Consider the following 16,356-nt stretch of genomic DNA (forward strand, 5'->3'; position numbering starts at 1 on the left):
TGATTCACTATTAGTGAGTCCCCAAATGAAAAAAACTAAATCAAATCGACTAACTTTCCACTTATTGTGCTTTGCACACATTCTGTCTAAACGATGTCCTAACCTGTTGTTTTGAGCAAATCTTGATTTACCTAGCGTAATCGTCGAATTAACGTTGAAGTACCTTTTATTCGAAGAGTTAATATTGTCTTATGCGTGTTTTCGTTGAATGGCTGTAGTAAAAGCGCCAAACCAACGTCGTACACTCTAAAGCTTTCTTTGCCCGTGCAACTACATTCCAGAAGATGAAAAATTCTATCGATATGCGCTGGGGATCGATTGTGCTGGCCTACATCTATGACCTTGACCTAAGCGTAGTTGCGTCCGTTATGGGAGGCTCGACGCGGTCTATTTCTCGTTGGGATTTACTGTTTTGCCGTAGATGTAATGTGATACCGAGCACGCGAATTCCGCTTCAAATGAGAATGAACCTTTGTTAATTGCTGATTGGCCCGTGAAGGAGCAGGACAGTGTGCAGACAAGCACTTGGTCAAGTCAACAAGCTGGAAAAGAAGTAGCCGGGCATTGCCTTGTCGCAGAGTTGCTTTGTTATCCGGTATGATTAACTTATTTTTAACGTTGGGTTATGTTCTAGCTTTAGATACACGAAATAGATTAGTCGTTGCTTTAGAGGCGCTATTCATAAGCCAAAGTTGATGAAAGCACAATAAATACCAACTGATTTCAACTATGTGCTCTATATTGAGTGAAAATAGTACCCACCACAAGAGTGTTGGTCAATGAAACCAGGAGCTCGCCGAGTGCTCTAGCCGGGCGTACGCGCATAGCGTAGACGTCGCTGGGTTGAATCAATACTAGTCAATAGATGTGTGTGACCGTGCTATCAATGATGCCCAGCTGACGCTTCGTCAGATGAAAATCACCGGTTGGGCTTCTCTTCAGTATTCGCTTAATGAGGCTTATACGTTGGAGCTAGTCACATCTGCTCAAGTGAACTAGAACCCCTTACATTTTCAATTTCATATACATATTACACCTCACGCCATAATTCAAGTTGTTACCAAATTATTCAATCACCTTTTGCATTTAAGCAAGTATCCGCCTCACACCCAAAAGAGGAACCGTCCGAAACAGGTTTCCTAAAGTAAGGTTTCGAAACTTACTTTAGGATCATCCGAATTGTCCTCACCTTAACAAAAATAGCATTTGATAACCTTCCGTACTCGTCACGCATCTTTTTTCCAGCTTACTCGCCTTGTCGCCGTCTTTACTCTAAATTAAACTCGTTCGGATCACCGCACTGGCAAATTTATTGGAAAATGATAGTAAAGAGGCAAGTTGATACTACAAATTTTATCTAGAACAGAACGCAATAGGTCTAAAAAAAACTACATGGTTTGACCTATTTCGCCGCTACTTTTCCGGCTGATTCATCCCGTGAACAGCCCACGAGAGCTTGCTCATATGTACAACAGTAATTTTTGTGTACATAATGAGGAAGTAGCTGGAAAACTGAGAAGTTTCATTTATACCTGGTCAAACCGAATTATAATGCTTTCAGTAATCAAGTTCGTGGGAAAAATGTTGGACTGGCGGTCTTTTATGGAATGTGGTTAATTGGAGCCAGTTTTCTCTTTTTACTATAATTTGTTTCCCATAGCATCAGAACAAGTTGTTGTCCATTGGTAATATATTGGTGGAGAATCAGTCTGTTCTGAAGCTGGCGGTGCTCGTCGCCGTTTGTAGAGTGGAGTGGGTAGTGGATGTTTGTTATCGCGGCACAGGTCTGGAGGATGTCATCGTACAAGTCCTTTCTCCGCCTGTGCTTATCGGCGCAGATGCGCCATAGCGTACACGTACGACCAAACCAGTTCTCCACAATGATGCGGTCGCTGGAGATGGCGGCATTCTGTTGACCCGCATCCACAGACAGGTGATGCCCTTCGTTGGGTTTATGCACCGGATGTGTTGCTCGAGGCCCTTGTATCCCTTGACCGGAGGACGTTGGGGTACTCAGCAACTCAGGAGACCCGCGTCTCTCTAGGTGCAATCTTCGTTCGACTTTTATTGGCGAGTGGTATGGTGGAGGACCTCGTTGCGCTTGAGATCGTAATGTCAGTGCAGTTTCGTCGGTAGTGCTCGGTGCAGTTGATAGCAAATCCTTCTCAGGCTCACCTAATTCCAGGGGCTGCCGATTATGTTATTTATATGAATTGATTGGCCAAGGTGTCAATAAATAATGTGACCTAGCCTTATCAATTGACGTGATAAATAATATCATCTTGGTTGTTAAACAAAATAATGGCGTATTCAACTCTTACTTGTATTAATTCACATGTAAGTCAGCAGCTAGTTGAGTTGGTCTACCGTAGAAACATCCCAAAGCGGGCGTTTTCTCGTAAGAAGATAATCATCCCCAGCGTGATGGGCTGCAAGCCATTGCGTTCATGCCCGAGTGTTGTGCGAGCAACACTGAAGAATCGCTCCACCTTGCTCGAGGTGGTTGATATGCTACCAACGAGACTGTAGCGAGCCTCTCTAGCCTCGAGACGACGGCGCTTCTCCAGACGCTGCACAAGGGACTCATCAATTGCAGATTTGCCCGCATACTAATCTAATGCCCGTCCCAACTGGAGTAAACGCATGCGTTTTTGGTCACTTTGCGATTTGATTGACTACTTTTTCGTGGCAAAAATAATACCTTAAACGCATGCGTTTTCGCTAATTACTGTATTTTGACCAACTACATTGTTTTCTTCTTTTTTTTTTTTTTTACCAATCAACGAAATTTTTCTGAACTATTGCTTGTCGCTAGACATTGTATCGCATCTGCAGCTACGGGTCGGGTCTCAAGTTAGCCCTCCTCATTTTCCGCGCAGAAGAGCTGTGTTCCTGCTTCGCGTCGCCGGCGCTGCTGGAAAGTAGAAGATGAGCTGTCTGGACTGCTTATTTGCTTGGTCATTTTCAAGCAACTTCGCGGCAGAAAGAAGGATCCTGTTGTCCGAAACAGAATTTACTGGAAAGTGCATGCTTCTACCCTTTTAAAAGCGTCAGCGTTCAAGAAGTATTACAGGATGGATATTACGATTTTTCAAGATTTATTGTGCATCCTGGGACCATATCCAGTGGTCGATTGTTATCAGTGTCTGCGGCGATCTCGAGGTGTTCTTCCGTTTACTCCAGCGGCAATGTTGCAGTGTGCACTATCATGGCTAGCGGGGAGTAGCTATCATCACGTTCGTGAGAATTCGGGAATTTGTAAGTGCGTTTTACCGTGTTGTGTATCGTGTAATGTACGCAATTAATGACGCTGACAAGCTTGCACCTCGATTTCCCAGAACTTCAGATGAGTTGGAAACAACGTCCGCTTCATTTCGGTCTTGCAGTAACTATGGAGTGATTGAACATTGCATTGAGGTTATTGACGGGTGGCTTTGCCCGATCCGTGTGCCTCGGCAAGATGAATGTGCCGAGTCTTGTCTTTTTTCTTGGGTCATTATCAGAAGTACGGATTAAACGTTCAAGCCAGTGCAGATTCGCTGTGCCATTTTACAGCATTTTCAGTCAACTCATCCGGTGGCATGAGCGATTCATATGCATATCAAACGGTGAAAACTAAGCAGCGTACTTCGAGATATTACTGGACCTTACTTTGTTATCGGAGATAACGCGTATGTCCAAAGCAGAAGTGTGATGACGCCATTTAACAAAGCATAGCTTTGTGACCGATCTGAACGAGATAGTTACAATTTTCATGTCAGCCAGCTTCGAATTCGAGTGGAGTTAATACGTGGAGAATTTTAAAGCAACCGCTTTTGGTTAGTGTTCGCCATTGCAAAATTCTAAATTCGGCGTGTATCCAACTGCACAACTTCTGTCTTTCACAACGCTGTCCGTCTGCCAAATCGGCACCGGATCAAGGTGTGCGGTCATTTATAAGAGATGCACGCTCCTGGAATAGTGAAAGATCCTTTGACTACGAACGATCTAGTGTGGAGCTCCAAGACGGCAGCCTTGCGAGTAGAAATTTGCTCCGTCCCGAGCGAAACAGGTCTAGAAATCGAATGCAGAGTAAAGATCGAGTGGAGGCAGGCATTGCTGAACAAGGCTCAGAAGATCAAGAACTTCGTGTGCTCCGTGTCGCGGAGGCTCATTTACAGGGGAAGCTGACGATATTGGGGGGTGGCAGGGGTGTGATTGGTTGCCTTGCTACGTGCGAACTCCATCCCGGCAAAGCAGATTCACGTTAAGACGCCGTCCAACCTTCTCTCTCACTGTACGGCGCGGCGAAAAGTAGTCGAGGACGGCGTACTCTACGCACTCATCAAGCTCTCCCAAGTAATGATGTCCGGTACGACAACCACCGGAGAACGTCGAGGTCCCCTATCAATCCAAACCAGTTCGTTGTCGGCCTTAACAGATGATGTCTTCAGTATCGACTTACGCGCCTCTCGTACGACTGCCAGGCCTTTTGGTGTCCAACTACATATAGGACCTGGTAATGTACACCGTTCCCTGCGCCCTCGCCTTGATCTACGGCTTCAACGTGTCGTCCAGGACCGGTCAAGATTGCAACAGCTGCACGTCTGCCACATTTCCCTGCAATAATCCTCCTGTTCATCCTCTTCGGCCTTGCGGTCTGCCCGTTCGCCTACTGCCTGTCGTTTTGTTCAAAACGCACGCGGCTGCCCAGACGACCACGATCATGCTCAACTTCGTTATCGGCGTCGTGATGATGATGGTGTCTTTCATCATGAGCGTGATTGGATCCACTTCGGACGTTGACTCGGTTCTGGTCTTCGTCTGGTGCCTCTCTCCGCTGTTCAACCTCGGCATGGGCTTACTGCAGCTGGCTGGTCGTGACCGCTATTGAGTACATGGCGCTCGCAGTCTACCTCGACTACAGGAACACGTTCCCAAAGGTGACGAAAGAAGTTGAGGACGTTGACGACAGGGAGCTTGAGATCGATGAAGACGTCAAGAAAGAAGTCAAGTCAAGGCAGTTGTTTCATTGCCAGAATATACGATATGTGTAGTTAATCTTGTATTCTCAAATGCTTTAGAAAACTTAGCGATTTCTGAAGTACAACACGGAGCCTCATTGGCAATCACGACAGATATAGATCTTGTGCGCGTACTCCATCCATGATCCTCTGTTTTTCATCAAGAAAAAAATCCAAGTCGACTTGAAGACGAAGCTTTTTGGGCTTGCCGCCGAGATTATTTCTCATTCGATCTTATCGATACGCTTGCAAAGATCATCGAGCATCTTGTAGTGCTCGGAACGAACTCTGACAGCAGCCTGTTTGTACTGATCTGTCGCAACTGTGATCTCCGCCTCTCTCGCAGCTGCGATTCTGCCAACAAGCATTACCAGCGCGTCCGTTGAGTAGGAATTCGTTCTGGGCTTCTTGTTCGGAGTCGGTTTCGTGGAAGCGTTCTTACTCGACCTTTTTTTTCGTTGAACTGCGTTTGCTGGGCGTAGAACTTCTGCGCTCTCGTGTCGGAGTCGAGGACGAAAGTGAATCAAATTTGTCCTCCTCGAACAATCCACCTCGGGCACTGTAAAGGGCCTCTGGTCGCTCCTGTCAAGGAATTAGAACGGCTGTACGTATAATGTCGGTACACTAGGCTCAGTAACTAGGCTTATCTTCAACCAGTACCATAGGTACAGCAGGGCCATCTTGCCTTGCACAAACGGCTTAAACTGCCGTTCGTGTGTTCCAGATAAGCGAAAGTTTGCCGCACAAATGCTGTAAAAGGACGCCAATTCTTTCCAGAGATCTTTGCAGTTTAGACGGGCTGTGTAGCACAAGGATACCAGGATCAATATCTTCAAAAGCAGGATCGTCGTTAATAAGGCCTTGAAAGGCCTCATCATTTGAGTGGCAGTAGCCACGTCACTCCAAAACTGGTTTTCAACCAAAGACTGGACTTCGTCCAAGTCAGCTCGATCAAAGTTTATTCCTGCGTATTTTCAGTGATATTTCATTAGACGATGTATGCGTTATTAAAAAGATTACTCACCTGTAGTTTCAATGAGTCTCATGAACAAGTTGTCAGACAGCACTACATTAGCTAAACGAAACGCCCAGTGCTTGATTCGACGGGTGCCATCAGCAGCCATTGTTGAGGCCGCCGAACTACTTTCTCCACTGTTTATAAGCTCGTCGTAGCGACGAAGACACGTAATCCGATCCGTCTTGATCGCTTTCGTATTGAGCTTGATTTGACGAAGACTACATTCCTTCCGAATGAGGTCCAACGTCTTCTCCTCGTACGGCTCCCAAGTGTAGTGCCCCTCCACTATGGTGCCACTACGAACGGAGGGGATGGAGTAGCAGGTGCAGCATCTTCTTGCACGGCAGTATTTCACTGCCTAGAGGGAGCGCCGGCAAGACAGGTTGCTGTGGGGTCTGCATAAACAGCGGCGCTGGAAACGGCTAGATGATCATGATCGTCAAGAGAATTTTCTTGGAAAGAGAGCTGGACAGGTGGTGAGCTCGCTGCATCTATTTGCTCCGGGTCTAGACGGCGAGCAATGGGGACGTCTGGCTCCAAAGCTGTAGATGGCACGAATCCACGAATCGCTCTTTTCTCGACGAACGTCGAAATATCGCTCATTGGTTGGTTCATAGCAACATAATTTTGTTCAATCATGAAATGTTTTTTTTCCAAGAATTCATTCCCAACCGAAGTGTGCGGGTAGGGGACGCATGCAACGCATGCGTCAGAGAGACACTTCGGTTGGGAACGGGCCTAAGTAAGAATTATATCTTCGCATAAATAATGTTTCCAAAATAGTACTTTCGTTGCCTAAATAATGGGATACTACTTATCACGGCTCATAAATAATGTGATAATATGTATGGCCATTATTGTAAGTGCCATTTATTCTTCGGCAACCCTGCCTAATTCTCTACGTCGTATCCATACTGTTTGTGCTTGGCACTGAAGAATGGAAGGGCCCAGCCATGTTGCCAGCCGATCGATTGGTCTGTTGAAACGTTACTTCCGTGGCGTACAACTCGTACGGGTGGTGTGTGAACGTATTGCCAGATGTCACAAGCATTCACGTGCATCTCCCCCCCCCCCTGGGACTTTTCGCTTACTGAGTTGTCCTAGAACCTAGGGGTGATGACACGAATGCAGTTTGTTATGGTTTTGATAAAAGTTAGTGTTTTGACCTGGAAGATGTTATCTAACATCTACCAGGTCCCTCCATTCTTCCGTACGACGAACATCACGTCCTTGCCCTTGTATGTCGAACGCCTTCAACATTCCTGTTCCGGGCAGTTTGGGGACGCACAGACATCCACAGCGTGTTGAACTCACGCGGTGTGAAGTTCGTGAGGCGGAGTATTGCGTCGCCGCCTCCATCTGCAACGAAGCTGTCGTTGATAGGGCATTTCGATACCGCCTTCACCACGAGACACTAGAAGATACACTTGTTTGCTACAGAAGGTGATGGGATGTGTTATCGAAAACCGTGGCAACAACTCCTACAAGCGTCAACATAAGCGCAAAGCGAAGCTTCGTAAAGGTATGTTGCTGGAGATGAATTACGTGTGTGATGTGTCAGTCTACTTGCTAGGTCCAGCTTATCACTTTCTGACAGCGCAGCAGGCAGTCGAAAAGGAAGAACAGCTTAGATTGCAACTAGAGGCCATTAGAATGCTGTCAAACGAATAAGCACCCAGTTTTATATTCCATTGAGCACTACCTAAAATGGGCTTTGGGCACGTAGCTCAATTGGACAAGAGCACCGTCGATTGTGCGTATGGACGCAGGTTCGATTCCCGCCGGGGCCTATTTTTTATTTGCGTAAGACCGTGGATTTAGTGATTTGCATAACCCTAACATTAGGTTCTAATCTGTTACCTGCTCGCATACTTGATTTTTGTAAAGGGCATGCTCTTTTAACCTTCCTAGCGTGCCACTACCCAAGGAATGACACAGATTACAAGATTATTTGCCGCACTAGCGTGCACGGGTTCGATCCATGTGCTATTTGTAAGGGGTCGCAACCAAAGGATTTGCTACATTAAACTAGTAATTTGAAACGGGCGGAGTATTTTTTTTTTTCGAATATTATTTTGTGACTTCAGGAACCACCCAGTATTAAAATAAATGAAATATTCGAAGTACTCTTATTTAAAGCTTGTATCTCTTTTAATACCCAGATCCTATTAGCATGGATGCTTCAGGAGACGCACCCGCCGCCCTCAGCGAGCAGGAGCTGCTGGCGTCGCTTCCTCCTCCCCCCTCGGCTCTTCCCGACTACCCAGGACCATCAAACACCATCGAAGAGGAGCACACTACAGCTGAATCCGCCAGCGAAGATGCCCCAGACAGCAACAGTCGATCTTCCTCCAGCTCTAAACTACCTGGATCTGCAGCCAAAGCTTCGTCTGCTGCGCGTTCTATGGCCTCCAAGCTGGCCAAAAGTGGACGTAAAGTTCTGTCGCCTCTAGGTCACAGTAGCAAGCCTAGCTCCAAAACTACAGCTACATCGTCTCCAGCCTCCACTACGACCCGTAGCGAAACTGAGACGAGCTCTCCGAGCTCAGTAGACGCTACAATCGCTGATCAACTGGGCTCTGTGGCCTCCGCTGCTGGCACCTTGACGTCAGGCCTCACATCGTCCATAGCTAGTGCGTCATCGTCCTTTGGATCGCTGTTATTCGCGTCCCAAAGCTCCAGTATTAGCAACACTGACGAAGTCGAAGAACGCTCGAGTAGTGCCGACCGCGCTGCTGAAGAGGCTGCAGCTGTTGCAGCCGAAGCAGCGGAAGTATTGCGACAGGTGTCAGCTCAACAGAGAATGAGGATCTTGGAGGACTTGGTACAGCACCGACGCTCGGACTGGAACTACCTTAAAGCGATGCATGAAGGCTCCAACTATTGGCTGAATGTAGCTCTACTGAGAGAGCAACAGGTGATGAATCATGTGGGATACAAGCAGAGTATTCGACGGGGTGCACAGTTCTTTTACTTGGGCATTGGACTGGGGAGATTAGTGGGGGAATCGACCCACCCGGAGCTGCTGGCCATGGACTGCTGCCAGTTGCTGGAAGAACTGGAATTTTACTTCTCGTCGTCGACGGTGCAAGGAATGGTAATAAATTTCGATGTGGTGTTGATTTTTTTGCGGATACTAACGTGGTGGTTGTATAGAAACTGATGGTGGCGACGTCGAGTACGCTACACGAGCCTCTGGGCAAGGAGAACAGTCCGCAATACTCAGCCGATGAGCCATTCCGCCCAACCATGCACAAGTGGAACCAACGACCGGCTTACCGGCGACTTATGACGCCTCCGATTGTAGGATTTCTCTTCTTTGTTCTTGGATTCATTTTTAAATGCTGATGATTTATGGTCGTTGTTGCTGATCGTAGCCTTTCCCGCTGGACTACAGAGAGATTCTGCTGTCTTTATGCGATATTCTAGCGCTCATTTACAGCAAACTTGTCGAGGACAACAGTGCCTCCGAGAACTTAAACCTCTTCCAGTCGATCATCCGCTTCGACGATCGGATCAAGGTGCCATACTACGAGTTTGCAGCTTAAAAACCTATCAACTAACATTCTTGATGTGCTTCGCTGACTGTCTAGAAACTTTTCATCGACCCTGTGAAGAAGGAGTTTTCAGCCGTAGCGTCTCAAGTAATGGCCGAGGAGATGCGACTCGTTCGCAAGGCCTACGCGTCAGGATCTCGGGAAGAGCCTCTACCAACGCCTCAATCGGAAAGTGAAAACACCCCCGCTACGAATGGGGACTAGACGCATACATTAAGATGCTTTTACATTTTCAACATGATACTCTCTGCCTATGCTTACGCTGTCACGGTGAACGTGTTGGATGTGCCTTCATATGCTGTCAGCCTACCAAGCAGGTTCTTCGAGTATCCGCGATGCACAAAGCGGTAGGTTCCCGCTACACTTGTGCGTCCTCCTTTGCGGATGTTCCACTCGCACGTGTTCTTGCTTTCGGCAATGAGGTAGCGCTCCCAGCGGTAGCGTAGATCCCAGTGCGCGTCGGTCAGGACGGTTGTGTACGCGCCGTTCGATCCGAGCTTCTGTACGTCACAGAAGGACGAGACCAACGTGAGCGCGTTCTTTGGGTGTGCGCCGGCGAATATTGCGGAAGCCACACTACCAACGGTGTACGAGCTGGACGGCTGCGTGCGTACGTCGCTGAAGGAGCGCAGGAGCGGTGCCGCATCCATCACCACTCCTGTCTGCATCGTAATGAGGGAGGTGCGGTCGATCTGCATTGGGGTAGGTCCCACGTCCAGCGGAACGGAAGGATCTACCACAGACGCTGCAACTCGAGTGAGCTCCTGTTGCACTGCGGCCAGCTGGTTGGGACCAAAGAGTGTCGAAGCACCTTCGTAATTCTGCGTAAGATATTCCTCCTTCGTGGTCATGTACTGCGCATAGGCGTTGCTAATCGCAGCCAGCTCAACTTCCGTCACACCAGTGCTTGCAAGCGCCGTCTTGACTGTGTTGCGGATACGTCTTCCAGCCATCGTAGTGGTCTCGAAGGTAGTGACGGCGATAGCGAACTGTCCTATCTTGACGACCTGCACGGGTAGAATGTTGGGTACCCACGGCACGGGTTCCATGAGTCCGACGGCTAGCAACGGCACCTTGTTGACGTACTGACAGTCCTGTATCCACTGCGGCGTCTCCTTAATCACACCACCGATGGTCTGGAAGAGGACGTTGGCTTTGAGGTTACCCTCCGTGAACATACTAAGCACTCTTCCGTCTTCCGTACCGGCGGCGAAGTTCTGCCCAATGACGGCAGGGCACGTTCTGTTAGCGTACGGATCAGCACTGGTAGATGTGACACCGTCAAGTGTGACGGCCGAGAAGTCGACGTAGGAGAGTTTGGCGACGACGGAGCCCTGGATGAGCTCGGAGGTTCCTTTGATCAGGGATGAGAGCGTGTCGTACTGCCGTTTGCCCATAATCTCGGCGGATTCGATCGATGTATTGCCCTCACCACTGAATGTTCCGTCTCCATTGTCGATGAGGTTCGGACTCACGTCACCAGCATTGGTGATACCGATCCCAACCACGACGTCGTCTAGTTCGTCTTCGAGTAAGAACTCGGCGTACCCTTTGTTATCCCCACTGATAAGGCGGTTTTCTACGGTTAGACTGGTAGGGTGGACCGGGTAGAACGCCAGTACACCTCGAAGCTTGCCAGAACTACTGAAGAAGTGAAGTGCGCGCATGGTCGTGTCAATATCGCTGCTGTATTGTGCACGTTCACTGGCCAGGTTGGCAAGGTAGGCGTCTGGGGATCGGTTCTTGCCTCCCTTGGTGACTTCGCCCTTGTTCCATCGGATAGTACCGCTCTGTACAGAGTTGTGTGCTGCGTCAATGGCGCTCATGATGCCACTGACGATCTTGTCGAAGTTTTCGCTGATGTATCCGAAGATGGAGACATCGTAGAGAAAGTATCCAGCGGTTCCTCCTGGTCCGGCGTGGGTGTGCGTGGCGTGTAGAATGACGTTCTGTTCGGTGTAGACTCCGTTGTATTTCGTGGCGAGTTGTGCCAGGACTTCTTGGTGTACCAGTTGCATGACCGAGTGCAAGTCGCAGTGGACGAACATGACGCGCTCGTTGGTATCGGGGTCCTCTATGAGGAATGCTCTTGCGTAGAGGCGGTTGAGAATTCCAGCGGCGCTTTCATCCGAGCTGGCGAATCCCATCATGATTACTTCGGCTGCAGGACCAGTGATGTCGCTCTTACCGACGCCGATGTTGTACGTCGCCACAGTGTGCCGGGTAAGTACACCAAGCAACAGGACAAACAACCACGATAGAAGGGGCTTGGGCGACGGCATTGCCCCTTTGTTTTGGTCAGAGGAAAAGAGCTTTGAGGACTGCGTAGCAGGTTTGGAAATGGATCGATCTTGCTCGAGGTTTTGGAGTATTCTACTGCCCCCGGCACACACATGCAGCCATTTGTCAGCTCATCTTGATCAGTTGTTCCGGTGGAGAGAGGCCACATTGCAGTGCCACGTTGCCTCCTGGTTAAACCATTCCAGAGGCACTGCATGATGTACAGGAGTTCATACTCCAGCTAATATCGCCCCCGTGAGTGCCATCTGAACTATGTTGAAGTGGGCTGTTCGTGGTTCAACATCATCGATCCAGCACTACTACAAAGGATCAGTGTCCCAGTCCACGATGATTAGTCTCAGAAGTATTTGTAAGGCCATACAGTACACAATCAATGGTGTTTAAATCAATGTACACTTGAAGTTAAACCATCCGGAGCCTTACTTGGATGATTAGTCCGACGGGAATTTCGGTCATCATATATGCAACGTAGCATGCTGAGTCATCCAACGGAGGAGTAATCGGACTGATCCATCGGAACTTCAATATACAGTACCAACCCGACGCCCCCGCTCACGACCTCTACGATCCCTCTACGTGGTTTACATTCGTGCTGACGGTGTCTTCCACTCCATGTTTTCATCGCTTCCATGGGCGCTACTGCCTGCCGATGTATAGGCGCAATTGCTGCTGACTGCAGTGGTCATCCCGAATACTAATCATATTCGAGCACAAGGTAGTGACGATAACGAGCATCACCGATTCTCCACCAGCAATTTGATTTTTGTTCGTCGTCGCTGGATCGCTTGAGATACCCGAAGTATCTGAAAACCTTTCAACCAACGTGTGCGTGAGCGAGTTCGCGACGCTAACTCGTAAAAATACTGAACCCTCCCTGTCAACAACAACCTCTCTCCTTCATTATCATCATTGATTCCACTAGAGTCAATAGTACTCAAGCGCCGATGGCGTTGACGACGTAGCGCAGCAGAAAGAAACCACATGAGTTTGCAATCCCATAGAAAAATAGTCCAGAGACGAGAGACTAAAGCCGACAATGTGCTCACTTGCACGTGACGACCGAAGATAACTCGATCCACGACTGCGACTTTGGGCACGATCCACCGATCCAAAGCGAAGAGCTCCAAGGATAAAATGACCAGCCCAATGAGCTCGAATGTCAGCACTGAAAGCATGAGAACGGAGCGTCGAAAAGCCAATAAACGCATAGTACTAGGAGGCAAGGCGTCCAGTGTAATTGCCCATTGCATCCAAATCCATGCACCCCACACCCATACTACTCGGCAGTCCCAATTCAAAAATTGACCCAAAGCTAAGGACGCTACTGTGAGTTTTGTGGACAAAAAGAGGAAGTTGAACGATGAGTACAAACGTTTGAGTAGCTGTCGCTGGTATGATGCAAAGAAGACTCCACAAAAGACGAGAGAAGCGAAGAATGCGATAATCTGAGTCCGTGCCAGACCTGGCCTGATATGGTCCAGGTTTTGGTCTTTAAAAATCCACGCAACCAGAGCACCCAGCACCAAAACACCCATCCCAACGTAGCCCAATGCATGAAATATGTGTAGTAGTATACGACGTCGTGTGTGCGAGGATGACGAACCTAAGATTCGGTCCAGAAGATAGCCAAACCCCGGTACAATCGTTTTGTAAGCGTTGAAATCTGTTTCAACGGGTACAAATTGCAGCTGGATGGTTTGCGCGTGACCGTGTCGGTGGCGTTGCTGTATTTTCGGCCCAAATAAAGGAATTTGGGCTCGAGAAGCGTCTGGAGTGTGATAACTCTCTAAAGGCTGGATACTTAGTACACTTCCTGCCCGAGAGCGGGTAGACGGACCACTGGTACTGGGTAAAGAGCCTGTACTTCTTGCTCGCACGATAGTACTTCGAATACTATTAGTTTTCGGTCGTAGTCCGACCGTGCAGTAGTAGCTTACACAGCGTCTTCGACTTGGAATATAGCTGGTCTCGGCATTAATACGGCGTACTGTCACAGAATCTTGTTCGCGCATTGTGATCCAATTTCGATATACTAATCTCCCAAAAAGTAGAATCATGTTAAGTTGAGTATTCATTAGCGTATCCCGGATGGAAAAACCATAGCCACTGTTTGAATACGAAAGAATGAAGTTATCTCCGTTACCACTATCATCCACGCGCTTTAGGAACACCATCAGGAACATCGCAAAGTGCGTCCCACAATTAATGACACTGGACAGGAAAATCTGTCGTCTATCGCCCACAAGAGCATCCGAGCCGATGCTTATCTGCACGATCAAACAGCCAACCAAGACCACAATGACACGGATGTCGCGGAGAATGGCAGTAAAACACCAACCGAAAAGGATGTTGTTTACGGTAAAATACCAGAAATCGTATGTCCCGAAAAGTAAGAAGAGCATTTCAATGCGTATCGAGCCAATAATGAACAGCATGCCAGGAAATTGGAGTATCGGAGCCAGCACTGCCATAATGGACCCGGTTTTTTTAGGAGCAACAGTGGTTGATAGCATGAGTACATTACCGATATGTAGCATAAAAGCGATAATATGTCGCCACTTGATTCTGAAGTCATTCAGACGTCGGATTTGGTCCTGATTGAGCAGCATGGTCTTGAGTGTTTTGGAAGCATCGAACGCAGGTAAGTCCTCTATTGGGACCAACTCGTACAATGGCGGTCCTGCATGCGTAGTTGTCACCCCCGTACGTAAGAGTTCATGGCTAGTATTCCCTCTTAGAAGGGATCTTCGCCAGGCTTGACGTATATTATCTTGGCTGAGGACGCCAGGCTGAGGTGCAATCGCGGCGAGTCGTACAACCGAATTTCGGCCAGGCCAGGCCCCTGTCTTCATGTGGGCTTTTCAGTATTTCGAGCTGTTTTACGGACGTAGAGCCAAGACCATGGAAATTGTTGGCGAGATAGGGAGCTCGTCGCACGTAGTTGGACTGATGAGACGAAGCCAAGAATAAATTAACTCAAACATCTTTAGATCCATATTTTGGTAAACTTAAAGGACGAATGTGACGGTGGCACTCGAAACGGACGAGTTGTATTCTACATCCCGTTATAGCGATCCCAACTTTGTTCTGGAAAAGTGGCATCAAGATAACATGGCTGTACTATCCTAGCAAAAGGTGGGAATAGAAAAACTTCTTTATTTAATTTATTTAGAGGAATTGGGCTGGCAGTGTCGAATTTTGCCGGGTCAACGCCTTTCCGGTCGATAACCCTCAAATGTAGAAGATGTTTTCACCTTTTTACTGTGTTTGTCATTACTATTATCGTTTATTATACTATTGACGTTCTACTGTTCTAGTAGTACTACTTCAATAGTATAATACTTAAAGTATATAATATGCATTCTATAGGCTAACCTGGGTTGGAGAGTACGAAGAAAGTTGCTAACTCTATCTTTCTTCGTTCTCGCCTATCCACATCAGTGGAACGCGCAGACTCCCACTTCTACTTTCTCAAGTGCCGCGGTAGCCACTTTCCCCCACACCGGGGGAGCCTTTCGCTACCGTTGTATCGAGTCTGTAGAGGCCACACACAGTCTGTCATGCCAGTCCATGCACGCACAGTCTCCGCGCTTGATGCTCGAGTCTTGTCCGGAGGCACTGAAGTTGGGCAAGCATCCTGCTCTCACAGTCGCTCAGCATTGTTGGATCACTCACACACATCCACCAAATCTCGCACGTGCCCTCCGCAAGTGCCACCGACGCTTCAGTTTACAATAAAAATGGACAACGCTCAAATAGCTAAATATTGGAGTGAAGAATATGCTATTGGAAGAATAGATCTTCCTGATGATACCTGTAGGGCCGAGCTGGAGGAAATCAAACCGCTAAAGGTTGAACCTATATTTGTTGATGTCTACGGTGACACGGAGGAGGGAGACCCAAAAGACTACAAGTTCCGATAAAAAGCTTAGCCAATGCAATGAAGCAACTGTACGTTGTGATCAAGGACATCATCGAGAGCACTAAGGAAGCATGGGAACTGAGACCGACGTCTTATAATGCGCTGAAGTCCCTACCTGAAAGTATGAGACAGGGACCCCATTAAGACTATCCGACTTTCGAGACAAGCACGACAATGTTACAGAAGAACTGCGTCCAGGCCTAGCTGATTGTGGCGCTTGTGAATGGCATACAATTCATCGTATTCCCTTGTCGGTTAGATAGCTTTGTCGATATGGATGATGCAAAGGTTCTAGTCTTGAATAAGGAGCAGATTTTAGTATTCCCAGGAGACCTGGTGTATGCTGGTGTAGACTTCAATGACGAAAACGTCCGGCTTCACTGCTGTGCATTGATCAAAAGCATCGAGCAGAAGGAGGACACTCCTGAGGTTGATGCATTGGCACGCTATCTGTGCGAGACCTGCCTGCTTATGAGTGAGTCGAGGCGCCATTTGGCAAACCATATCTTGACAGTCAAGAGTGTAGGTAGCCGCGACGAGGAAGAAGACGATTAA

General features: G+C 48.1%; 6 protein-coding genes across 9 annotated transcripts; 4 read left to right on the plus strand and 2 right to left on the minus strand.

The window, feature by feature from the left end:
- Positions 1–4,705: 4,705 nt before the first annotated feature.
- Positions 4,706–5,036, plus strand: PPTG_20687 (hypothetical protein; the record flags this gene model as incomplete). The annotated part of the gene is made up of 2 exons (XM_008892885.1): positions 4,706–4,806; positions 4,850–5,036. The coding sequence occupies 2 exons, from the start codon at positions 4,706–4,708 to the stop codon at positions 5,034–5,036; spliced, it is 288 nt and encodes a 95-aa protein (XP_008891133.1).
- Positions 5,037–5,227: 191 nt separating this feature from the next.
- On the minus strand, positions 5,228–6,127 carry PPTG_20688 (hypothetical protein; the record flags this gene model as incomplete). Its single annotated transcript, XM_008892886.1, has 2 exons — positions 5,228–5,562; positions 6,028–6,127. The coding sequence occupies 2 exons, from the start codon at positions 6,125–6,127 to the stop codon at positions 5,228–5,230; spliced, it is 435 nt and encodes a 144-aa protein (XP_008891134.1).
- A 1,340-nt stretch (positions 6,128–7,467) lies between these two features.
- Positions 7,468–7,692, plus strand: PPTG_20689 (hypothetical protein; the record flags this gene model as incomplete). Its single annotated transcript, XM_008892887.1, has 1 exon — positions 7,468–7,692. The coding sequence occupies one exon, from the start codon at positions 7,468–7,470 to the stop codon at positions 7,690–7,692; it is 225 nt and encodes a 74-aa protein (XP_008891135.1).
- A 439-nt stretch (positions 7,693–8,131) lies between these two features.
- On the plus strand, positions 8,132–9,846 carry PPTG_00222 (hypothetical protein). Of its 4 annotated transcripts, XM_008891594.1 has the most exons (4): positions 8,132–9,118; positions 9,178–9,324; positions 9,399–9,542; positions 9,615–9,846. In XM_008891594.1, exons 1-4 carry the CDS (start codon positions 8,195–8,197, stop codon positions 9,780–9,782), a joined length of 1,383 nt encoding a protein of 460 aa, XP_008889842.1. In that variant the 5' UTR covers positions 8,132–8,194; the 3' UTR covers positions 9,783–9,846. The 4 variants fall into 4 exon arrangements, with proteins under 4 accessions (XP_008889842.1, XP_008889844.1, XP_008889845.1 ...); XM_008891596.1 differs by having other exon boundaries at positions 8,132–9,324; XM_008891597.1 differs by having other exon boundaries at positions 9,399–9,846.
- Positions 9,788–14,488, minus strand: PPTG_00223 (hypothetical protein; the record flags this gene model as incomplete). Its single annotated transcript, XM_008891598.1, has 2 exons — positions 9,788–11,899; positions 12,926–14,488. 2 exons carry the CDS (start codon positions 14,486–14,488, stop codon positions 9,836–9,838), a joined length of 3,627 nt encoding a protein of 1,208 aa, XP_008889846.1. The 3' UTR covers positions 9,788–9,835.
- A 1,331-nt stretch (positions 14,489–15,819) lies between these two features.
- PPTG_00224 (hypothetical protein) lies at positions 15,820–16,356 on the plus strand (the record flags this gene model as incomplete). The annotated part of the gene is made up of 2 exons (XM_008891599.1): positions 15,820–15,922; positions 16,061–16,356. 2 exons carry the CDS (start codon positions 15,820–15,822, stop codon positions 16,354–16,356), a joined length of 399 nt encoding a protein of 132 aa, XP_008889847.1.

Source organism: Phytophthora parasitica, assembly GCF_000247585.1.
Source record: "Phytophthora parasitica INRA-310 unplaced genomic scaffold supercont2.1, whole genome shotgun sequence".
In the NCBI taxonomy this organism is placed as follows: domain Eukaryota; phylum Oomycota; class Peronosporomycetes; order Peronosporales; family Peronosporaceae; genus Phytophthora; species Phytophthora nicotianae.